Genomic DNA, 26,523 nt, shown 5'->3' with positions numbered 1-26,523 from the left:
TTATACAAACCTAAGAATTGCCTGGTGGTGCTTGACATTCTTCGAAAGCTGTAGATGCACCTCAAAATCGGAGGCCAAACTGCTTGACATGTACTCGTTGGATTTTGCTGAAACTTTCATTTTACGCAAACTAGAAATGTTGTCGTTCAGAATCTCTAACTCGGCAGCAACCCTCAGCATCAGGTCAATAAAGACGCAGTCAGAGGATACAGTGGCTACAGACGGGACTATTAGGCACAGAACTTGCATCATGTAGAGTAGCTCATATGTGGGAGATGCGTAGATGTCCAGTGGTAACCAGGCAGGCAGCGGCAGTGGCCGAGGATTTCCGGAAGAGACCTCAGTGTCCATGTTGACGACCAGATGAACCAGCGGGGAAGCCACCCAAATAACCGCTGTTACGCTCGTGATCCCCTGAAAAGTACAGCAAGTGTGAGCCTTCAGAACAACAGTATCAAGGTAATATACGAAGAAAGCAACTGGAATGAAATTTTCACTCTGCAGCGGAGTGTGCGCTGATATGAAACTTCCTGGCAGATTAAAACTGTGTGCCCGACCGAGACTCGAACTCGGGACCATTGCCTTTCACGGGTAAGTGCTCTACCATCTGAGCTACCGAAGCACGACTCACGCCCGGTCTCACAGCTCTACTTCTGCCAGTATCTCGTCTCCTACGTTCCAAACTTTACAGAAGCTCTCCTGCGAACCTTGCAGAACTAGCACTCCTGAAAGAAAGGATACTGCGGAGACATGGCTTAGCCACAGCCTGGGGGATGTTTCCAGAATGAGATTTTCACTCTGCAGCGGAGTGTGCGCTGATATGAAACTTCCTGGCAGATCAAAACTGTGTGCCCGACCGAGACTCGAACTCGGGACCTTTGCCTTTCGTGAGCAAGTGCTCTACCATCGATGGAGTAGAAAGAGTTTGCCACCGGCTCAATCTTTAGTCTCCTCTTAAACTGAAATTTATTACTAATTAAACTATTTATGACTCCAGGATAAATTTTCACTCTGCAACAGAGTGTGCGCTGATATGAAACTTCCTGGCATATTAAAACTGTTTGCCGGTCCAGGACACGAACCTGGGAAATTTGCCTTTCGCGGTAAAGCACTCTATCGTCTGAGCTACCCAAGAACGATTTATGATTCGCCCTCACGGCTTTCCTTGCGCTAGTACCTCGTCACCTACCTTCCAAACGTCACAGAACTTCTCCTGCGTAAGTTGTAAGAGTTGCAAGAGCAACACTCCTGGAAGAAATGATATTGTGGAGACATGGTCTAGCCACAGCAAATGTCCCAATTTCGAGTTCTGGTCAGGCACACAGTTTTTTGTGGATACGGGCAAGTTACTGAAAATCTGTGTTTCCGAATAACGGACACCTATCTGAACTAAAACAAATGACTTTATGTGGAGATTATTCTTATCTCTAGCATTGATTCCACGAAATGAGCTTTTGGTCTGAAAAAGGATATATTTTAATGACAAGTTTCCTTATAGAATAAATATATTAGGAAGCAGTTTCCTAAACAGGCCTCTGCAGATTGTTCTTGAGTTCATACAACAACTACTTCTTATTGCATGTTTTTGGGCTTTACAAACTTTAGCTTGACTTGATGAGTTACTGCTAAAAAATAATCCCATATGACACTGTGGAATGAAAGTAAGCAAGCACAGTAGGCCAGACATTTTTATCAAACTTTAATACCAAGAGGTTAACACTGTCAACTTCTTCTGTCTGCTTGTCATCAGACTTTAAGAATGTATTGGGGGAAGGAAAGCCCTTACAAATTTTGAAATGCATGTAGTGTGTTTTCCAAAGATAAGCTGCGAAGCACCTATTAATGTCCATGAAAATTTCATTAACGGTCATTTGAGGCTGACTGCACTGCCGCCAACGCACATTCCGCGTAAGGACCATGAAGATAAGATTAGAGAGGTTACAGATCGCTCTGTTTGCCAGTGGAACAGAGAAGGAAATGACTAGTAGTGATACACGGTATTCTCCAGCAGGCATTATAGTGATGCTAGCGGAGTATCTATGTAGATGCAGATGTTTCTAAGGCTAAATTTGATTTGCTACTTATTTAAATTTTTGTATCTGCTGCAAACAAAACAAACTTGGCATCTGGTATTGTTATAGATCAAAGGTCTAACGTTTACACAGGATAAAGGAAGGACCCTAAGACTGGATCATGTGGGATACAACACATAATTAGTTCCCAATTGGACAATGCCTGATAGCTCAATACAGGTTTCTTTTCTATTGACACCCTTTGTTTAGTGTCAGAGACATAGGATTTCAACCAGTTGCAGTATTTCCTGTTTCACTCTAACCTTCTATCTTACTTAAAAAGATATTGTGATTTAGACAGTAAAATGCCTTAGACAGATCACAAAATACATCAGTAGCCTGTAATATATTGTCTGCTTAATTAAGTACGGCGCCGGAGTATGTGTGGATAGCCTTCTCAGTTTCGAAACCCCTCAGAAATCCGAAACTGTGTCTTTGTAAATATATTGTTAGATGGTTAAGAAAGCCGGTTACTTTTCTAAAATTTTCGAGAATGCTAACAGTAGTGAAATTAGGTGGAAATCTGACAGTAGTTCGATAACTCCTTTCTTAAGCGAAACGCTTAACTTAAGCATATTTCTACGATAGAGGGAATATTCTACTGATAAATGACTGGCTACACAGATTATTTAAAACGTTACCAAACTTTGAAAGCACATTCTTTCATTAATTTTACTGATATTTTATGATAACCACTAGAATTTTTTGATTTTAAAGTTTTTATGGTGGACATTAGTTATACTGATGTGCTGAAGATAATATTCATACTGCTGAAGTTATTTGTAATGACTGATCTGACACAATCCATAGCAGCATCTACTGAACCTGACAATACCATCTTTTCAGTAACAGCTATGAAATGTTTGTGAAGATGTTTTGCAACACTGCACATTTCTGTTATCAGTGTATCACTTACTTTTAATGCTCTCTGCTTCTCTTCATGTCTGGTTCCACCAGTCTCCTCCTTCATATTGTCTTTATGTTATTATCTAACGTGATTATTTTTTATTGTAATGCATTTGCTTTAATTTCCGTATTACAGTTTTTAATATTCTGCAGTATGTATTGTACTTGTTATGAGCTATTGCGTCGACGCAGCTGTTTCGGACTGACAAGCACGTTTCCTTGTTGTTTTACAAAATACCTTTGTTCTATGGGTAATCCATGACTTTTCTGTAGATTTTGGTCTAATCTGGTTTAGTTTTGGGCGTAAACATTGTTCAAATAAGGTAAGAACTCTATTAATGATCGTGTTGTTTCTCGTCTACGCTGTGAGAACTGTACACATCACTCCACTTTATATCTTCGACAAATGTCCTATCAATTTTTGCTCTTGAACTCAGATTTATTAGATTTTATATCCTGTCAATACAAATGTTTAACGAAACAAACTGCATGTTATGGTCTGGTAGGTCACAGACTGTTGGTTTTGTAATATAATTTTCTTTGTTAGATCTTTCTATATAGATATTATCAACGGATATTTGTGAGCGATTATCTACTCTAGTTTTTCAGTTGAAATTAAGTTGAAAGACAGTGTCACTGACTGTAATTAAATCTTACTAGAAGAGTTTTTTAAAGAAAATCTACATTAACAGAAATAACTTTTCCTTTTTTTGCTGTTCAACAGGCCACTGGAACTTCAAGGTGATTTATGAGCAGCCCGAAACTACCTGCAGGTGCTCAGTATAGGCTTACTATTGTTTTTGCTGTTGTTGTTGTGGTGCTCAGTCCAGAGACTGGTTTGATGCAGCTCTCCACGCTAGTCTATCCTGTGCAAACTTCTTCATCTCTAAGTACCTACTTCATCCTCATGAATCTGTTTAGCGTATATATCTCTTTTCTCCCTCTACGATTTTTACCCTCCACGCTGCCCTCCAATACTAAATTGGTGATCCGTTGATGCCCCAGAACATGTACTACCAACCGACCCCTTTTTCTAGTCAAGTTGTGAGGCTTATTATTATAAAGGATTTAATATGAAGGTATACTTCTGCTGCACGTGTTTAGATATGCTTATCTAGGCAAATGTTATGAATTTAAGTGTTCTTACATTTATGACAATTGTCGATGAATGTGCCAACTCTTCCTTTTTGCATTTCTGATCTACAAAAGTGACCTAACTTAAATCCTGTAATACTCAATAGGTCTATACCAAAGGTCGTGTCATGTTCAGAGAGGCAGATTATATCAACTGGATTCGATGACTAATGCATAAATGCAGATTTTATTTATCAGCCCTGGAATATTCTGATGCTTTGAAGATAGCTGCAATTTTACACAGAACGAGATGAAATTACACAGAAATAAAATTTTTTCTGATATCCGAAAATTTTTAACCAACAATTGTTAGTGCAGATGCAATATGCCAGCATTATGTTGTTTAGTTTCTTTCTCAACATAAAGATTTGTTTCAATCCTAAGTTCTCTTGAAACTTTGTCTTTCTGTCTTTTCTATTTTAAAAAAGATGCTGCTCTGACACCTGCAAGCAGGGATATTTTACAAGTCATAATAGTACTCCCCCCTCCGCTCCTCACTTAACATTATCTGTTGGTAGTCCAGGCAATTTAACCGTCCCTCTCCTGTTGAGGTGCAAACAATGCCATCTGTCAGTAGATCGGATTATAATTAATCCCATCTTCTGACGGAATCAAGAGGAACTATGCCAATATGTGACCCTGCACACAACGTAAGCAGCAATTCCACCCCCAAATTAGCTCTCCTGACTGAAGAAGCGGAATGAGGTCGGTTATGACTTCTGAGAGCGGATGCAAACTCAACATTAGTGTTTCTCGATGCTGATTAAATCTTTGCCAGATCACTTTTCCTCTACCCAGGATTTCCGTCAAAATATTACCTGACCCAGACAGTTAAAGTGTCTTCCTTGCTGAAGTCTTTGCAAATGGCTCTGAGCACTATGGGACTTAACATCTGTGGTCATCAGTCCCCTAGAAATTAGAACTACTTAAACCTAACTAACCTAAGGACATCACAAACATCCATGCCCGAGGCAGGATTCGAACCTGCGACCGTAGCGGTCACGCGGTTCCAGACTGAAGCGCCTAGAACCGCACGGCCACACCGGCCGGCAAGTCTTTGCAAAGTGATCGAAAATTCTCTGTCATCTGTTCCAGATAAGCACTAGCTTTACAAATAATTTGTGACCTGGTATTCTGATCCTAGTTCATACTGCAAAAGTTTGGAAATAACTCTAGCACGAGAACTACCTTCCTTAGTTTGTAACAGAGGTAAAAGATCAAACTTATGTTTCACATTCATCACAAAGTTATTAGAAGAAATTCTCATGTTCTTCCTTCCGCTACATGTTGTTAAATTCAACAAATGATACTGCTAGTTTTAATACTTCTGTCACTTGGGTCCGCGCTCAAGTTATTTATAAATGTTTTTGTGCTTTTTCTAAACGAGGAAATAAGTAGCATGAAATTCAGTATTCCTTAGACCAACATGTTTTAGAAATAACCGAAACTGTTGATATCCTCTGGTTGAGCACGTATGGTACTCTTCGTGCTATGCTCCTATGCTACTAGTCCATTATGATGCCATATGAACCTTTTCCCCAGGCCGGTGCGGATTTAGCTAGGGTGGCCGAGCGGTTCTAGGCGCTACAGTTTGGACCGCGCGGCCGCTACGGTCGGTGGTTCGAATCCTGCCTCGGGCATGGATGTGTGTGATGTCCTTAGGTTAGTTAGGTTTAAGTAGTTCTAAGTTCTAGGGGACTGATGACCTCAGCAGTTAAGTCCCATAGTGGTCAGAGCCATTTGAACCATCTTAGCTAGTTTGACAGAAGAAATCTTGTTAGAAATGATGAGTTAAATATTTATTGCAAGTTTAATGATTCTGGATGATACATTAATTGCCATCTCAAACTGAAGTAAAGTTTTGTAAAAACATTCAATCAAAATTTCACTGCTCCCTGAACTTGTTCCTAGAATGGTGGTACATATTTTAAGAAGTATCACTTACCATTGCGAGTGTGATGACGATAGCGGCAGGAAGTTAAATATTAAATTAAACTAAAAACTAAAAGTGGGCGCAAGAGCAGTTAAAAGTGTGCTGTTGACAGAGAAGAAGAAATAAATTATGAAAAACGTAAGGAAATTTCTGGAAAGTATGAGTAATGAAAACGAGCAACGGGTCATTGACAAGGCTGTAAAACTGACAAAGCTAAGTGAATATATAGAAAGTTTTAAGACATTTAAAGAATATAGTGATAGTGAATGTACAAAACTGTGCTCGATGTTGGGACTCGAAAATTTAGAAGCTGTTATTGCGAACATTTCGTTCGCACTTTCAAATCTCAGATGACCAAATTTCGCGATTACGAGTTGAGGTAGAATGTACTGTTATTGCTTCTCAGAGCCTTTCACACTCTACCTTTTCTCAAGACTTCGCCGGGAGAACTGTTATCATGATCATCGTCACCTCTTTTTGGTGCATCTATTTCACCCTCGACATCCTGCTTCAGATGATAACATGGTAACGAAGTTCCACACGAAGGAAAAAGTTTTTTATCGCGTCTCTAACAAGCCTCACACCTGGGAATCCGGCACTGTCTTTCAGACGACTGGATGATCTCATTATCACACCACACACGGCGAAACAGGCACCCATCGATGGTATCAAAACAGCCTTCGCTTTTGTGATTATTGTGATCCTGCCGTAGATTTTCGTTTTTTAGAAATGTTGGCTGCACCCCAGACTTCTGACTTTTCCACTGCCTGAAGTTCGGGCGCACGGGGCAACAGAGTTCGGCCGCTGCCAGCCTACACAGCCGCACACACGGCCACTGCACCCGTTGACGTTCACAGAGACGTGAGCAACGGACATAGCGTCTGCACCAGGTTTACAGTATTCTGCGTCCTCAGAAACGCCGCATCTAAATTCACCTGTACCATTAGATGGAGATGCTAGCAAATGTCACCCGTAAAAATTCCGTCGTTGTTTGGGAACATGAAGTCTATGAATGACTACAAATGGTCTCCAAGTAGCCGAACATAGCCACGTCCCAGTCCATTCCATGTAAACACAGTCCACACCGTTATGGAGTCACCACCAGCAGTGTCTTGTTGACGACTTGGCACCATGGTTTCGTGGGGTCTACGCCACACTGGAGTCCTACCACCAACTGCAATCGGGACTCAGCTGACCAGCCCACGGTTTTTCAGTCGTCTAGGGACCAGCCGACATGGTCATGAGCAGGTGATGTCATGCTATTAGCAAAGGCACTCGCGTCGGTCGTCTGCTACCATAGCCCATTAATGGCAGATTTCTTCGCATTGTCCTAACGGATACGTTTGTCGTACGTCCCACGTTGATTTCTGCGGTTATTTCACTCAGTGTTGCTTGTCTGTTAGAACTGACAACTCTACACAAACGCCGCTGCTCTCGGTCGTTAAGTGAAGGCCATCGGCGACTGCGTTGCCAGTGGTGAGAGGAAATGTCTGAAATTTGGTTTCTTGGCACACTCTTGATACTGTGGATCTCGGAATATTGAATGCCATAACGATTCGCGTAATGGAATATCCCATCCGTCTAGCTCCAAAACCGTTGTGCATTCAAAGTACGTTAATTCCCATCATGCGGCCATAATCACGTCAGAAACCTATTCACATGAATAACCTGGCTGCAAATGACAGCTCCCCCACTGCACTGCCGTTTTATACCTTGTGTGCGCGATATTACCGCCATCTGTATATGTGCATATTGTTATCCCGTGACTTTCGTCAACACAATCTGTAGCAGAATGTGCTTTCTCATTGCAAAATAATTGCAATACAAATTCAATGGTGGTTTAATCATCGCAATTCTCTTCAAAACACTTTGTATTCCGGGCATTCGTCACACACATTAAATGGTCAAACTGGAGACATCGCAATCTTCTTGCAAATTTCGACTGTCTAATAGTGTTACTTATTTCTATTCATATTTGTACTATTACAGTGTTGTGCTTTCGCCTCATTTCCTATTTACTTTTGTTTTCTCCCATTTACATTTGGTTCTCTCCTCTTTCCCTATTATCCAGTCACTTTTCTATTTTCCTTCACCCCCTCTCTTTTTGAGATCACCTTTGCATTTCTCGTTTTATTTAAGTAAAAGTTATCATCGCTATTCTAAGTCGATGATTATGTGTTGCATTTAATGTCTTTTATTTTCTGTCAAGATTATTTTACTTTCCAGGTTTCATTATATCTCGCCATCTTTGTGTTAATCAGCTATGGAAGGACGCCACCCAATTTTCTCTGCCCCGTTCATTCGTAGCAATTATTGCGTCTGTCGTGTTCACCGAGCAAAGTGGCGCAATGGTTTGCACACTGGACCCGCATTCTGGAGGATGACGGTTCAAATCCCCGTCCAGCCATCCAGATTTAGGTTTTCCTTGATTTTACTAAATGTCTGCAGGCAAATACCGGGATGGTTCCTTTGAAAAGAGCAAGGCCAATTTCCTTCACAACCTTCCGTAATCCGAGCTTCTGCTTTGTCTCTAATGACTTCACTATCGATGGTACGATGGTTCCTTTCAAAAGAGCAAGGCCGATTTCCTTCCCAACCTTCCGTAATCCGAGCTTCTGCTTTGTCTCTAATGACCTCACTATCGATGGTACATTAAACTCTAATCGCCCTCCGTACCTGTCGTGTTCACATGGTGTCGCTTATCACGTAGTCTGTGGGCGCAGGTCTTTCTGGACATTTCCTTGTCCCCGCGCGCTCCGTGTTCCAACAGCTCTCCCGTGTATTCGTTCCGGTTGCGTATCTACCGAGTTTCACGTTCTGGGTTTCTATTGTACCATGGTTTTTATCAGATCTGTTTTTCTGCCTGCAAACCACCTTATGCTAATGCCACACGAGTCTACTCCGCATCATGTTGTTCTCCCAACGCCTAATTTCTCTAATTATTTTTCCATATTATTAATTACTGTATTGTCCGCCCCTGGTAGCTGAGTGGCCAGCGCAATAGAATGTCATACCTAACAGCCCGGGTTCGATTCCCGGCTGGTTCGAAGATTTTCTCCGCTCAGGGACTGGGTGTTGTGTTGTCCTTATCATCATCATTTCATCCTCATCGAAACGCAAGTCGCCGAAGTGGTGTCAACTCGAAAGATTTGCAACAGGCCAACGGTCTACCCGACGGGAGGCCGTAGCCACACGGCATTTCCAATTACTGTATTTTAATTCCATTTTTTCAAAGGCTTAGACCCTATCAGTCGTCTTGAAGTTTTTTCACTGTAGGATCCCTTGCATTCTGAGATGGTCCACTCTATTTTATGACCTGACTGCCGTGCCTTCGACGGACACTTTATTTTAATTTGAATGAGAATGCTGGGTCGCCCATTGAACTCTGGTCTGAGTTTTATATGAATTTATCCGTTATTTTCGAAGTATTTTTTAACTTTTGGTATGGACAGTACTGTTTATTTTATTTTTCCTCAATTTTTCTACAACAGATGTGTACCTGAAGATGACGCTATAAGGAGCGAAACTGGTCGTTTAAATAAAGGATCACTTAACAGCTGTTGTGGATCTTCATTTATCAATAATACTTTGTAATTCTACCAATCGTATATCCAGGTGGACTCCAAGCTCGTCTCCAGAACTGCAGTCACACATTTTTATGGTTTTCCAACTTTATTTCTTCAGAAGAGCAGTCATTAATATAAGGACACATATTTATCTTTCTGCTAATCTCTGCTGTAGTGGAAATCAGGCTCTGACCTTCTTTTCCAACATAAAAAACTGGTTTTTGTACACTCCTGGAAATGGAAAAAAGAACACATTGACACCGGTGTGTCAGACCCACCATACTTGCTCCGGACACTGCGAGAGGGCTGTACAAGCAATGATCACACGCACGGCACATCGGACACACCAGGAACCGCGGTGTTGGCCGTCGAATGGCGCTAGCTGCGCAGCATTTGTGCACCGCCGCCGTCAGTGTCAGCCAGTTTGCCGTGGCATCCGGAGCTCCATCGCAGTCTTTAACACTGGTAGCATGCCGCGACAGCGTGGACGTGAACCGTATGTGCAGTTGACGGACTTTGAGCGAGGGCGTATAGTGGGCATGTGGGAGGCCGGGTGGACGTACCGCCGAATTGCTCAACACGTGGGGCGTGAGGTCTCCACAGTACGTCGATGTTGTCGCCAGTGGTCGGCAGAAGGTGCACGTGCCCGTCGACCTGGGACCGGACCGCAGCGACGCACAGATGCACGCCAAGACCGTAGGATCCTACGCAGTGCCGTAGGGGACCGCACCGCCACTTCCCAGCAAATTAGGGACACTATTGCTGCTGGGGTATCGGCGAGGACCATTCGCAACAGTGGTGTCGCGACAGGCGTGAATGGAGGGACGAATGGAGACGTGTCGTCTTCAGCGATGAGAGTCTCTTCTGCCTTGGTGCCAATGATGGTCGTATGCGTGTTTGGCGCCGTGCAGGTGAGCGCCACAATCAGGACTGCATACGACCGAGGCACACAGGGCCAACACCCGGCATCATGGTGTGGGGAGCGATCTCCTACACTGGCCGTACACCACTGGTGATCGTCGAGGGGACACTGAATAGTGCACGGTACATCCAAACCGTCATCGAACCCATCGTTCTACCATTCCTAGAGCGGCAAGGGAACTTGCTGTTCCAACAGGACAATGCACGTCCGCATGTATCTCGTGCCACCCAACGTGCTCTAGAAGGTGTAAGTCAACTACCCTGGCCAGCAAGATCTCCGGATCTGTCCCCCATTGAGCATGTTTGGGACTGGATGAAGCGTCGTCTCACGCGGTCTGCACGTCCAGCACGAACGCTGGTCCAACTGAGGCGCCAGGTGGAAATGGCATGGCAAGCCGTTCCACAGGACTACATCCAGCATCTCTACGATCGTCTCCATGGGAGAATAGCAGCCTGCATTGCTGCGAAAGGTGGATATACACTGTACTAGTGCCGACATTGAGCATGCTCTGTTGCCTGTGTCTATGTGCCTGTGGTTCTGTCAGTGTGATCGTGTGATGTATCGGACCCCAGGAATGTGTCAATAAAGTTTCCCCTTCCTGGGACAATGAATTCACGGTGTTCTTATTTCAATTTCCAGGAGAGTATCAATGAAATAGACCTGATCGGGCCAAGGATACTGGGTTTGGGAAGCCAGCATATAGGGCTAATCGTAAGTTACGTCTAGACACGTTGTCCTGCTTACCACAAGAGCCAGGAACAGGCGGTCTCCGAGTCTTCGGTAGCGACGCCGAATGTCCTCACTGCGTTCACTGCTGCTGTTGGCCTTCCAAATTTCGGACAGCAGTTGCACTAGCTCACGCAAGGTTGGCCCTTGCACAACGAAGCACAACAACTGTACGGACAGAGAAAAGTGTTGGTGAAACACAGGTTCTAGTCAGATTCTTCGGACAGGGGAAGAGGTGGGGGAGTCGCCTTGCTGAGGAAGCTGTTACTTCTGTGGTGCCTTCTTCCTAGCTCTGTATACAGTTAGTGCCTGCGTCAGCTGTGCGTGTGTGGACTTTTTATAGCAACGTCACTGTAGGTAGCGGTTAGCTAGCCTCTTCCCAACACACTGCTACATGTCCTTGTGGAGTCTAATGCCGTGACTTGGGCCATTTATCAATGAACCTGGTGTATTAAAGACAGCTCCTTACAGTTAGATAGTTGTCAACATAATTGTAGAACTAAATCTACAGCTACATTTGTATTTACATATTTAGCCCATTAAGCCCTGTTATGATGTTTGGCAGAGTACTTATAGTGCCACTGCTCTCCCCCGTCCTCTACCCCTTTCCTGTTATAGTCTCGAACTGTGGGCGGGAAGAACGATTTTTGATATTCCTCTGTGTGTGCTGGAGTTTTCTAATTTTACCTCTATAGTCTTTTCATATAAGGCTCCAATGACTTGGACCTCATGGGAGTCTTTTTATTCGTGAGCGGGTACCGACTGTTATCAGCCATCCACACATGAACGTACAAGGGTTATCCAGAAAGTAAGTTCCGATCGCTCACGAAATGGACATCATAGTGAAAACCCGATGAAGCTTTGCATAGATGTGTTGGGTAGTGTCTCTAGTATGACCGTCGATCGCATCAAGACGCTGTTTTCAGTTGTGAGTGCACTGTGGGTGAGTAAAGGTGCCTAGAACAACAATGTCTCCCGCTAAGTAGGAGGGCCCATTGAGAGGCTTCGCCTTACTGAATGCAGCCCACGTAACACAACTGCCACGCACTTCCTTCTTTATGGCAATTCTCGGCCGCACTCTGCAGGGGCAGTGAGGACGCTCCTGCAGCCTTTTCGATGGGAAGTGTTCGATCACCCACATCACAGCCCTAATTGGGTCGTTCTGAGTATCATCTCTGTTCACATGAAACGCTGGGTACGAAGACAACACTTGGGCGCAGGCTACGCGCTATAGACCAGCGTAGAGATTTGTTGGAAAGCACAGGCGGCTGCTTTCTATGACGATGGTGTTGGAAATTTGGTATAACACTCCGACAAATGTGTAAGTTGGAGCGGCGACTATGTAGAGAAGTATCTGGAAAGTGTAGCTAACTCCTGCAAATAAAATGTTTCTGATTTTCACTGTGGTTTCCAGTTAGCGAACGATCGGAACTTACTTTCTGGGCAACCCTCGTATTTCTTTCAGTCGATGTGGTTGCTATTGGTTTGCTAAGTACTAGAAAGTGCTGAAAAGTAACGCCTCCGAATATTTTATTCTGTTCTCAATATCGCTTGAGGGATTGCATGTCATCCATATTGCTCGATCGACTTTCCCCACTTTGCTGACGCAAGTTGCAAGCATTTGCCGCTAGAGGACTCCGAATTGTAACTTGTCACATGGCGGTGTGCAACGTAGCTATGTCGGTGCATGAGAAACAGCGTGCTGTAATGGACTTTCTAACCACGGAAGAGTTCGTCCACACATGAAGCACTTGAATAACAAAGGAATAAAGCAAATGACTAAAATTAGAAAAATATCTTTCCATCCTTTTCTTGATGCTTTTTGGTCCTCTTGGGTCCTATGTCCTCCACCCTTCTTAGTTTTGAGGGGGAGAACGGGACATCTTGGCCAGACTTCAGATTGCGGCCCTCACCTACTTCGCCCCAGACTCTTCCTTAGCAATGACTGAAACGAAAAAGAAAGAAGAAAATGGTCAAGTGCAACCCACCGGCAGTTTGTCAGCTAGGGATCGATTCCTCCAGTTACTATCTTTTTTTATTCCTTGTAATGTTTAACGAGTAATTATAAGCTTTAAATGTATTTAAACAGCTCAATTTATGGATGCAAAATTAATTTATTTAATTTAGTTACGAATTATACCCTTGTAAATCAAAAGGCTATAGGTCACCACTTTGTAGCACATTGCTATAATTTTGCACCAGCCGCGGCTAGTTTTTCAACATACGTTTTGCGTTTCATACAGTTTAATCATCTCCGATCACAGCAGTCGGCTCATAGTTTGCTGTTGCATGTTTATTCTTCTTCCAGTTTCTGGAAAAGATGTACACTACTGCCCATTAAAATTGCTACACCACGAAGATGACGTGCTACAGACGCGAAATTTAACCATGCTGTGATTTGTAAATAATTAGCTTTTCAGAACATTCACACAAGGTTGGCGCCGGTGGCGACACATACAACGTGCTGACATGAGGAAAGTTTCCAACCGATTTTTCATACACAAACAGCAGTTGACCGGCGTTGCCTGGTGAAACGTTGTTGTGATGCCTCGAGTAAGGAGGAAAATGCGTACCATCACGTTTCCGACTTTGATAAAGGTCGGATTGTAGCCTATCGCGATTGCGGTTTATCGTATGGCGACATTGCTACTCGCGTTGGTCGAGATCCAATGACTGTTAGCAGAATATGGAATCGGTAGGTTCAGGAGGGTAATACAGAACGCCGTGCTGGATCCCTCGTATCACTAGCAGTCGAGATGACAGGCATCTTATCCGCATGGCTGTAACGGGTCGTGCAGCCACGTCTCGATCCCTGAGTCAACAAATGGGGACGTTTGCAAGACAACAACCATGTGCACGAGCAGTTCAACGAAGTTTGCAGGTCCGCAGCTCGTGGTCGTGCGGTAGCGTTCTCGCTTCCCACGCCCGAGTTCCCGGGTTCGATTCCCGGCGGGGTCAGGGATTTTCTCTGCCTCGTGATGACTGGGTGTCGTGTGTTGTCCTTAGGTTAGTTAGGTTTAAGTAGTTCTAAGTTCTAGGGGACTGATGACCATAAATGTTAAGTCCCATAGTGCTCAGAGCCATTTGAACCATTTTTTTGAAGTTTGCAGCAGCATAGACTATCAGCTCGGAGACCATGGCTGCGGTTACCCTTGACGCTGAATCACAGACAGGAGCGCCTGCGATGGTGTACTCAACGACGAACCTGGGTGCACGAATGGCAACACGCCATTTTTTCGGATGAATCCAGGTTCTGTTTACAGCATCATATTGGTCGCATCCGTGTTTGGCGACATCGCGGTGAACGCACATTGGAAGCGTGTATTCGTCTTCGCCATAGTGGCGTATCAGCCGGCGTGATGGTATGGGGTGCCATTGGTTACACGTCTCGGTTCGTACTGATGGCACTTCGAACAGTGGACGTTACATTTGAGATGTGATACGACCCGAGGCTCTACCCTTCATTCGATCCCTGCGAAACCGTACATTTCAGGTTTATAATGCACGACCACATGTTGCAGGTTCTGGATACAGAAAATGTTAGACTGCTGCAGCACATTCTCCAGATCTCTCACCAATTGGAAACGTCTAGTCAATGGTGGCCGAGCAACTGGCTCGTCTCACAATACGCCAGTCACTACTCTTGATGAACTGTGGTATCGTGTTGAAGCTGCATGGGCAGCTGTACCTGTACACGCCATCCGAGCTCTGTTTGTCTCAATGCCCAGGAGTATCAAGGCCAGAGGTGGTTCTTCTGGGTACTGATTTCTCAGGATCTATGCACCCAAATTGCGTGAAAATGTAATCACATGTCAGTTCTAGTATAATATATTGTCCAATGAATACCCGTTCATCATCTGCATTCCTTCTTGGTGTATCAATTTTAATGGCCAGTAGTGTAAAATTCCTCTTCCACCTGATTTTCCGGTTAAGTGCAACTTGTCAACATAACTGTCCACTAGTCGCTTCGGAGCTTTGTAGATAGTGTGGAACTAGTACCAGGTGATCTTGTGACCTTTCACGGCTAAGGTCAAACATGGGAATGACATGATCTGTTCCAGTCGGTTGTGTGGAATCAGGTAGTTAAGACGCGTTGAAGCGGAGCCATTACAAAATGGCTCATAGAGTTTATCGTATTTGGAGGTGCCCATTACCATATTGTGAACGACCTTGCTCGATATTTTAGTAAATCAGGGTGGACTGCCTAAGGTGTGTACTAGGAATGATGTATCACTCGCATTCACCTCGCACATTGTGAGGGCAGTGCTTGTGAGGTCATTCTAACCAACAGGGAGACGAGTGTCACGTGTTCCAATGACAACTGGCTTCACACCCACTGGGAATTGCTCCTGTTGGTGAACCCAGGTGCAACTGTGTCACTTTTACAGTGAACAATGCGGAAGGAACCGCAATGCAATGAGAGGAATTCTATGTCTTGCAGTGGCACATGAAGCTGCACCGTCAATGGACCACACAACATGGTAACTGTCTGCGGACGCGTAGTATGCTTTGCTTCTTTCCACATGATGCAAGGCATCGAATGCACCGACTGTCTGTAACACTTATGTCAATTAGAAGTAGGTTCATACTATGTAACTCCGTATCTGCAATTATGAAGTGTGTATTCAGTGTTATTTAAACTCCTTGACCTGTGGCAAGAAAATTAGAGTTTTGTAATGCATATATGAAAAAACCAAAAGGATATGCTAAAATGATAAATTATTGTAATATGTGTATGTTCGTAAAAAGAAAATGTTTATTGAAAGCTGGTTCATGCTTAGGGCACCTGTATTTGTAACATGTAAAAGCTGTTGGGAATTTCCTCGTAACGGAAGTGGCATGGCGCGAAGTAAAAGGTGGTTTTGGCGGTCGAACTGAGCGTCCCCTTTGTGTGAACGGCACGCAGTGTGTGCTAGCCGTAGCACCGTACATTTCTACGGTGCTAAGAGAGGAAATTGGAGACTGCTTTATAAAGGATTTGCTTCGGATGTAGATCTGGCTATTATTTGGTATTCTGAGCATAAAGGAAAGGTTCTAATATGTTGAAAATCCGACGCCAATAAGAGATTTTATAGAGCATTTGAACATCAAGAGCCGTGACTACAGTTAGCCGCCATTGTCGCTTGCCACCAATCTTCGCCATTGATTCACAAATTTCAAACATTCAGTAATGTATATGGACATGGTCCAGTTAATTTTTGTGTTTCAATAATACTCACAAAACATAAATTCGTGTCCAGAACCATATTTTCTATCCTGATCACGAACCTATGCTGGGTCCTCACCTAAGTGCTACTAAAACCGAGTATCCTGATTTAAATGAACAATTCGTGCATTCAAGTTTTAAAAGTGATTTTTTTGTCTAATGTAAAAGGATTAGTAAAAGTTAAAGTGAAAACCACAAAAGCGAAGTTCGATAGGATTTTGCTAAAGTATCCTTAGTTTATTACAAAATATAGTTTTGTAGGATTACAGTGCAAACGTGTGTAAATATTATTGTCTAAAATACCTGCTTCACAGGTGATAAAAAGGCAAGTTAAGCTCATTTTCAAAATTAGTGTGGTTTTTATTCCTATCATGAATGGTTCCTTTTTTGAAGGTGAGTGTTGTGTATTATTGACTTACAAAGTAAATTATGAACTACGGCAAGTGAACTGAATGATTAGTTTTTTGGATTGGTCTTTTCTACTGTAATAAACAAAGAGCGTTGACTAGTGGAACTATACTAGTTTATGGGTCCCCATCGTATTCTCCAACTATTAGAAAAAAATTGAAATATTACTGTTGCTAAGGAAAACTGATATATGTACAGGAACTTAAGGGGCTCCGGAAAGGCTCAAAATCATGAAAAGTTCAATTTTTACTTTTTTGCGTTTTCTGAATCTGCAGACTATTACCTTTTAATAGATATATAATTTATTCAATTCTGAATAACAACTATTTTTAAATTTTTTTTGAAATGTGTTCTACACGGGCGTGACCCACTGTGGCGCTGTTAAACTGCTGTCAAATGGTGTTATTATTAACGTCCGTGTTCATCAGGTACATTTTAGTGATGTGAGATAAAGTATGTGTTGTGGCTAACCTGTGATGATTCAATATATATCGCTGGTGTGATTGTCGATTGTTTCATGTTTATTTACTATGTCGTTATCTCGAAAATATACGTAATTAATTCTGTTTCTTGAGTCTCTGTTTTGTTGAAGTATAATAATGAGTAAAAGTAAAGTTATTAGAAATCCTCTGAAGGCTTTTAAGAAAAGTAGAAATGTTGGAAAGCCAAAGGTATGTGTTATTACTGTAAACAATAAAGACGATAACCAAGTGAGTGAACCTAACCTCTCAAGTACACCTGCCCATAGCAGTCAAAGTGGGAAAGAAAATACTTCACAGAAGAAGCTTGGTTCAATGAGTGAAAACTATGAATGTTTTATGGGCGAATCGGATGTGAATGAAGTATTTGATATGTCGGTTCTCAAAGGAATTTTTTCAAACTGTGTAAGATGTATTCATTGTAGTGAAGTTGGTCCTGAACTCTCCATAATAAAGCACGTAGGACTAGTGAAATACAACTGAAATGAGATAAGTGTTCATACATGACCACCTTTTGGAACAGTGTTGCAGTAACTGCAACTGAAGAAAATGGTAGCAAAATCTACAAACACTACAACGAGCGATGCTTGCTTTAGACAAGGAACGCCTTCTGGCTGCAGACAGGGCTGTAAAGAGTCTAGAAATACAAGCAAGAGTAAACAGGAGGAGGAACAAGAGGAAGCTGGAGGAGGAGTTTGCAGAGGATGAAGATAATCCATCCTATGGACCTGGAATGCGCTAAAAAGTTAAATCAATCTTTGTCGCTCGATTCCCAAAACTTTTATTTTCTCATACTAATTACATGTTTTCTAAGTATCTTCCAAACATATTTGTTTCAAACTTTCAGTAAATGTTACACAGTACCTTCTGCATAATTTAACACAGCCTTTTTCCAAAAAACTGTATATTTTTGAATATATAAATAAAAAATTGCAAAAAGATGTTGTGAATTTTCATTACAATTGAAAAAAAATCATCTTTAATAACTGAACTAAAATTTTGTAAAATCCCTGTGTTAAGTTGTAGCCCATATTCCAATAAATAATTTGTAAAAAGTTCAACTTCCTACCTCAAATACTTTGTGAGGAAAGATGTAATTTATAAGCGTTATTTTAACATTGCAAGTATAGGGCATTCCGGAGCCCCTTAAGCAGTGTATTTATGATATTATTCATCTTTATGTATTTATTTTCTTTTTCAAGTTAGTTAAGTTGGAAATTTGTGGTAAGGATTAGGGGACCAAACTGCAGAGTCATCGGTCCCTAGGCTTACGCACTACTTAATCTAACTTACGCCAAGGACAACACACACACACACACACACACACACACACACACACACACACACACACACACGTGCCCGAGGGAGGACTCAAACCTCCGTGGGGGGGGGGGGGGGGCGGGATCCGCGCGAACAGTGACAAGACGCCTTGACAGCACGGCTACCCCGCCCGGTTCAGTTAAGATAATAGCCCCTCATGCCCAAATTTAGTTCTGTCCTTCATACAGTAACATTTCAGTAATTGATTAAGTAATGCTCTTGAGTGTAGCTGTCATTAGTATGAGCTTGGTACAAATTTGCTTCCTATAATTTACTGGTGTGAGTGTTATTGGTAACTGCTGCTACACACAATTCAGAGTGCACTGTGTCAGTTTGTATCCTGTTCACTATTCAAAGGGAAATCTCAACGAAAGTAACTTCAATAACCAATAGTCAATTTCCTCAAATAGGTATTTCCAAATTAATGTGCCTAATTGGGCTGGGGTCCGTTCATTTTTTTTCATTCTTTTATGATTTTATCTCTTTCATTAACTCCCAAGGTTAGAGTCCATTTAGTTTTTCTGTTAATTTCACTAAATTCAAAATTATTGTCCGATACCTTTGTCCATTGCGGTCAAACTTCAAAATCGCCGCGTGGGATTAGCCGAGCGGTCTTGGGCGCTGCAGTCATGGACTGTGCGGCTGGTCTCAGCGGAGGTTCGAGTCCTCCCTCGGGTATGGGTGTGTGTGTTTGTCCTTAGGATAATTTAGGTTAAGTAGTGTGTAAGCTTAGGGACTGATGACCTTAGCAGTTAAGTCCCATAATATTTCACACACATTTGAACATTTGAACTGAAACGTCCCCTTTGAACAATTTTTATATGAGACTGTGCTTAACCTGACACACAATATTTTGTTAGCGCAACGCAATCTGACTTTCAAAATTCCCTACAAAAGAATGGCCCTGACTAGCATTAAACTATACCTTTTACAAATCACTTACCTCACAAAATCTTCGCTGCTCAAGCTACTGCAATACAGCGAGCGCCACTACTGCCAGCTAAATAAAAGATTCAAACTACTGAAGGCACTAACTACTGATAGGGATAGTTAGCAAATGAAAGATATTAATAGAGAACAAACAATGTATTTACCTTGATATCATCATATATAAATATACCAGTTCATGAAAAATTACAAAACTCCGCCATCTCTCTCCACACATCCACCACTGCTGGCGGCTCACCTCCAACTGCGCAACGCTACGCGCTGTTCACAGCCAGCTGCCTAACACTACAATGGCGAGTATTACAACAATGCAAAGCAGCCACAGACTGCACACAGCACAGCCAGTGATTTTCATACAGAGGTGGTGTTACCAATAAGAAATCCTAAACAGCCTACTTACATAAGAACCTCAACAGCCTACTTACATAAAGATAACATAAACAGCCTACTTACAGAACAAACTTCGAAATCCTCTCCGCGGGTAACATTAGCGTGTTTCACGACAAGTCCAATCAGGCGCTTAACTCGCAGCGTGTGCAGAATGTAGTTTAGTCCAGAGATCGTCGTGTGATATTTTGTGCGACTTTTTCGTACCACGATTTGAGCTCTCTCATTCAGGTGACAATAGACTTTGAGACAGCACATGCCGAAAACGGTGACAACAAACTTGAAAAACAGCCATGCACGCACGTCCTGTTGTGAAGTTAGGAGTAGGCGTGCCCGAACCGGGCGCGTGTTTTGGCAGCTGAGGAGGCCGACATATGCAGGTCGTAGAAGCCGAAGTCTAGCGCTGTCATCAATAGCTGATGATGATGATGATGTTCAGTGCAGTGTGTGGGGCGCTCAACTGCGCGGTCATCAGAGCCCGTACGAAGTCTCAATTTTATACACAGTCCAATTTTTCCACTCTCACGAATGATATTGATGATGATGAAATGATGAGGACTACACAAACACCCAGTCCCCGGGCAGAGAAAATCCCTACTCTGGCCGGTAATCGAACCCGGGACTCCGTGATCCAGAGGCAGCAAAGCTAGCCACCAGAGTCATCAATAGATGGCGTTACGTTTTGGGGTGCTGTGGTTGGCAGACTCCCAAAGTATGAGAATTTTAGACCGCAAGTGAGGCAGGCGCCGGCTCTGGCCACGTGCTCGGAAAAACCGGGCGGTTAGCGCGAAACAAGGAACGATAACTGCAATGGCCGACATGATTGGCCAGAACATATATTAAAAAGACTAAATATATCTAAAGCTAAACCCAACTAGCGATGAGAAGCCAATGACATGGTTACAAAAACAAAATTAATATGAGTCAGTGGATGGAGATGCGCCCTCAGTAAGAAGTGTAGTTTTTAGGTTATTTAATGTTAAATGTTTTAGGTATATATAATAATCTCTATAATGCCTGAAGTAGTGTCTATGGATAGGTGTAAGTGAGCACTAGCGAACTGTCATAGTAGACTTTTTTGGTAAGTATCATTTATTTTGAATTGCAAACTTCTCCTTTCATCATTTGTGACTTATTTATCTCTCCAGTTGCTTATGCTGATCTCATATAGAGATTATTACAGAGAAAATTTCATTTTTCTATCGATATACTCACAACAGGAACTACCTTATTCGTTTCAGCATTATCAGTGAATAAGTGTTGCCCTTATTCAACATCTTCATGCTGAGTTCGCATTCTGAGATGACAATAGCCACTCTCACAGAGCTGCTTGTTCCTCAGATAACTTTCTGCAGTTCAACTGTCTCGCTAAACCACCAGATATTAATGCCACAAAAATGTATGGAAATATATTAAACACCAGGTGAACTGCAGGAACTAGTGTCCTTGCAATTTATTAGCTCAACTATATGTAATCATTATCTAGATATGACATGCCTGACGAATCTTGTGGACTCTCTTCCTCTCCTGGTAATCAAGGCTAGGGGTTGTGTTTATACTATCATGGTGTCTCCTGAGTGTGCCTAAAATGTCGTCTGGCGTACTTGAAAGAGGTTTGTACAAAGTTTTAGCTATAACTTCGAAAAATTAAAGTTATATAATTAATCTTTTGTTTATTGGGAACTGCATTTCTGCAGTACTGACACATACAGAAATCCCTACGACACAATACCGTAACACGCCGGCAGATGACCCAAAACAAAACGGTGCAGACCATCGATAAAATGGAGATGAGCCACATTATTTTGTTTTGGATCATTTAGCAGAAATCTGCGATACTATGGAATGGGGACTCAGTGTGTGTAAGACCTGCAGACATGAACTTGTATCAAAGAAAAATCGGACCCTTCAGTGTTGCCGGCAAATACACTCCTGGAAATGGAAAAAAGAACACATTGACACCGGTGTGTCAGACCCACCATACTTGCTCCGGACACGGCGAGAGGGCTGTACAAGCAATGATCACACGCACGGCACAGCGGACACACCAGGAACCGCGGTGTTGGCCGTCGAATGGCGCTAGCTGCGCAGCATTTGTGCACCGCCGCCGTCAGTGTCAGCCAGTTTGCCGTGGCATACGGAGCTCCATCGCAGTCTTTAACACTGGTAGCATGCCGCGACAGCGTGGACGTGAACCGTATGTGCAGTTGACGGACTTTGAGCGAGGGCGTATAGTGGGCATGCGGGAGGCCGGGTGGACGTATCGCCGAATTGCTCAACACGTGGGGCGTGAGGTCTCCACAGTACATCGATGTTGTCGCCAGTGGTCGGCGGAAGGTGCACGTGCCCGTCGACCTGGGACCGGACCGCAGCGACGCACGGATGCAGCCAAGACCGTAGGATCCTACGCAGTGCCGTAGGGGACCGCACCGCCACTTCCCAGCAAATTAGGGACACTGTTGCTCCTGGGGTATCGGCGAGGACCATTCGCAACAGTCTCCATGAAGCTGGGCTACGGTCCCGCACACCGTTAGGCCGTCTTCCGCTCACGCCCCAACATCGTGCAGCCCGCCTCCAGTGGTGTCGCGACAGGCGTGAATGGAGGGACGAATGGAGACGTGTCGTCTTCAGCGATGAGAGTCGCTTCTGCCTTGGTGCCAATGATGATCGTATGCGTGTTTGGCGCCGTGCAGGTGAGCGCCACAATCAGGACTGCATACGACCGAGGCACAAAGGGCCAACACCCGGCATCATGGTGTGGGGAGCGATCTCATACACTGGCCGTACACCACTGGTGATCGTCGAGAGGACACTGAATAGTGCACGGTACATCCAAACCGTCATCGAACCCATCGTTCTACCATTCCTAGACCGGCATGTATCCCGTGCCACCCAACGTGCTCTAGAAGGTGTAAGTCTACTACCCTGGCCAGCAAGATCTCCGGATCTGTCCCCCATTGAGCATGTTTGGGACAGGATGAAGCGTCGTCTCACGCGGTCTGCACGTCCAGCACGAACGCTGGTCCAACTGAGGCGCCAGGTGGAAATGGCATGGCAAGCCGTTCCACAGGACTACATCCAGCATCTCTACGATCGTCTCCATGGGAGAATAGCAGCCTGCATTGCTGCGAAAGGTGGATATACACTGTACTAGTGCCGACATTGTGCATGCTCTGTTGCCTGTGTCTATGTGCCTGTGGTTCTGTCAGTGTGATCATGTGATGTATCTGACCCCAGGAATGTGTCAATAAAGTTTCCCCTTCCTGGGACAATGAATTCACGGTGTTCTTATTTCAATTTCCAGGAGTGTATGTTCAGTATATGGTTCTTGGCGCTATTGCAACAAGCACTGCTTCTAAGTTTGGAATGATGTATATTGGCCAGATTTGTACAGTGCAAGACGAATATGAGAAACACCACAGTCATACACATCTGGGCCAACCGGATAAATCTACAACAGCAGACCAGTGCCTTAGTACAGAACACCGCGTGATGTACAAAAAAACAAAAATTTTATACGTAGTTTCGTCTTTCTGGGACTGTGTGGTAAAGGAGGCAATACTCATTTGCGTAGTGTATGGCCTAATAAATAGGACTTCAGTATTCCAATTACGTACAGCTTGCAACCCTGGGCTTGTAGCCATTGCATATTTTCAACGGCAGTTACTACGCCTCATATTGGAGGTTCCGTGTAGCAAATATTTCAATTTGGCCCCTAGCCACAACAACGTTTGGTGGCAGCACCTGTCACCTGTTGCATGTCCAGAAGGCTCTCAACACGCTACTGTCACTGTCTCCAAGCATCCAAGCAACTCAATCGTGCATGTGTGAGTTTCAAATGATGACTTCATACAGTCATAAATGCGGACACTGGTAAGTGCTAAATAGCAAGCAGTAACAACCAGCCAAGACCAGTCGATGTCAGTTGCCTCGAGAAATACTGTGGGCAGACTTGAGAGCCACATACAAGGTTGTTATAGATGACTGAAGCGATTTTCTAATTCACTGTATCTATATCAATTGACAGACTGACACAAAACTCAACACTCAAAGTTTTTGTACCGTTGTAGCCACACATCAGATTCCTGCCATGAGAGTGCAGCAGTGAACAGTTAGGATCAGTCTGCTGTAACAGTGCAACGACACTTCAGTACGAAGTTCAATGAAGGTCCACCAACTGCCAAATCTATTCGGCAATGGTTTTGCGCAGTATAAGCTCAGGATGCCTCTGCAAGGGGAAATCAACAGGTCAGCCCGTACTGAATGAAGAAACTGTTGACTACGTGTGGGCCGCGCGGGATTAGCGGCTGGTCCCGGCGGAGGTTCGAGTCCTCCCTCGGGCATGGGTGTGTGTGTTTGTCCTTAGGATAATTTAGGTTAAGTAGTGTGTAAGCTTAGGGACTGATGACCTTAGCAGTTAAGTTCCATAAGATTTCACACACATTTTTTTGACTACGTATGGGCGAGTTTCCCATGCAGCTCTCAGAAGACGATGAACAGACCAACCACAGAGCTGAACAAACCCCAACCGACTATTCCGAAGATAGTAAGGGAACGACTGTAACTGAAGCCTCACCACTTGCTATTGTTATGAGCCCTAACTCCCGAAGGCAAAGTCAGACACTTTGAACTTTCTACACAGTTGAAACAGCTAATGGTAGAGGATGGATTTTGTGAGAAACTCATCTTCAGTAATGAAGCAACATTGTTTGTGAATGGCACCGTGACGTCAGTCTGGAACCGCGCGACCGCTACGGTCGCAGGTTCGAATCCTGCCTCGGGCATGGATGTGTGTGATGTCCTTTGGTTAGTTAGGCTTAAGTGGCTCTAAGTTCTAGGGGACTGATGACCTCAGATGTTAATTTCCATAGCGCTCAGAGCCATTTGAACCATTTTTTTGGCACCGTGAATAAGGACAATGTGCGAATCTGGAGGACAGAAAATCTCCACGCTATCCTGCAGGACATTCGAGAGTCATTAAAAGTTAATGTGTTCTGTGCAGTCTCAAGATTTAAAGTTTATAGTTCCTTTCTCTTCCGTGACAGACCATTACGGGACACACGTATCTGGATGTACTGCAAAAATTGGCTCATGCCACAACTGGAGAGGGGCAGTGTGGATTTCATCAGCCACCCTCTTCCATCATGATGTTTGTGAATTCTTAAACACGAAATTGAGAAACCTATGGTCGGTCATGAACGGATGGACACTCAGCGATTCAAATCATGGGCTCTGTGCTCTAACACACTGTTTTCTTTTTTTGTGTGAAGTTATGTGAAAGATTCAGTGTTTACTCCTTCTCTATCTGCGAGCTTCTCTAACTGCGAACTCACATCAACAGTGCTTTTGTACAGATTGATAGGGACATTCTGCGAGAACCGTGAGAGGAAGTCCATTATTGACTTTATATCTGCAGAACCAGTAGGCCAGCGGGGGGAGTACATATAATGCAGTTGTGATATGTCAAAAAAACTTTTAGTGTTTTTGTATGTGTGAAAAGCCCTCTGACAATATGTCAAATAAAGTAGCTACAGCAGATCTGTGAACTCGCTTAAATCATTTATAATAGCCTAGTGCTAAAGAGAAAAATTTTTATGGAATAATGCGCCTGTTCTTAGAGGAACATACACATAATAAAAAACTTAATATACAGTATTAATGTTCCACAATAATAATTAATTAACAGTTCGCTATGAACCGGCGTCCGGCTTCTTAGGCCATCGTCGGCTGCCTGTGACTCATAATTGAGCTACATTAGCACATTTGATAATATTCGTGAAATATTCCGTCGGCTTTTGGAGGAACGGAAACATATTAAAAACTTGAATACAATGTATTAATGTTCCATAGTAATATTTATTTATTTATTGTGGAACGTTAATACTGTGAATTCAATTTAAAAAAATTATCTAGTATCATTTTTTCGTGGTGATGATTAAAAATTAATGACAACCCCTCGGTATTCCGATAACAAAACTGTACGCTCGTAAACAAGAAAACCTTTTGGGGATAGTGAATAACTTAATGAAGGTTGTTAGAAGAGGATCGGAATTGCTTACCTTGATCAACATTTCGCCGTGCATTGTCACATTGAAGATGCATGCGACTAGCTCCTCGAGTTCTCGTGGACGATCCATCAGTAGCTTGAGGAGGGACATGGTGACCAGCCCGCACGTGAGTGCCAGCGAGACAGCGGCAGCGAAGGCGGTGGCAGCGGTGCGGCCGCCCCCTGGTGGGGTCCAGAGGCCTTGCAATCGCAGCAGCGTGGCGCTGGGGCCCAACACCGCCCCCACGTCTGGGTCGCGGCTCGCCATGCAGTGAAGTACAGCGCAGCGCTCCACGTCACCCCAGCTGCTGCACTTCTGGAACACATCAGTGGCTACAGAGCGCGTTGTACTCGGATTCTACCCGGCAGACCCTACCGTGACCTAGTCAGCTGTGGCATGTCAGCTGACCATCCATAACACGGATTCCTACAGCTTCTACCCCTCCGCCGGTGTGCACCAAGGTTCCGTC

At 43.7% G+C, this 26,523-nt stretch overlaps 1 protein-coding gene across 1 annotated transcript; it reads right to left on the bottom strand.

The window, feature by feature from the left end:
• Nucleotides 1-26,321, bottom strand: LOC124709022. Its single transcript, XM_047240669.1, has 2 exons — nucleotides 26,067-26,321; nucleotides 1-414 (listed from the first exon to the last, which is right to left on the bottom strand). The coding sequence occupies exons 1-2, from the start codon at nucleotides 26,319-26,321 to the stop codon at nucleotides 1-3; spliced, it is 669 nt and encodes a 222-aa protein (XP_047096625.1).
• Nucleotides 26,322-26,523: the final 202 nt, after the last annotated feature.

The sequence above is a fragment of the Schistocerca piceifrons genome, chromosome 7 (assembly GCF_021461385.2).
Source record: "Schistocerca piceifrons isolate TAMUIC-IGC-003096 chromosome 7, iqSchPice1.1, whole genome shotgun sequence".
NCBI classification, from domain to species: Eukaryota; Metazoa; Arthropoda; class Insecta; order Orthoptera; family Acrididae; genus Schistocerca; species Schistocerca piceifrons.
Note: the sequence above shows the minus strand (reverse complement) of the source record. Positions and strands in the feature narration are given on the sequence as shown.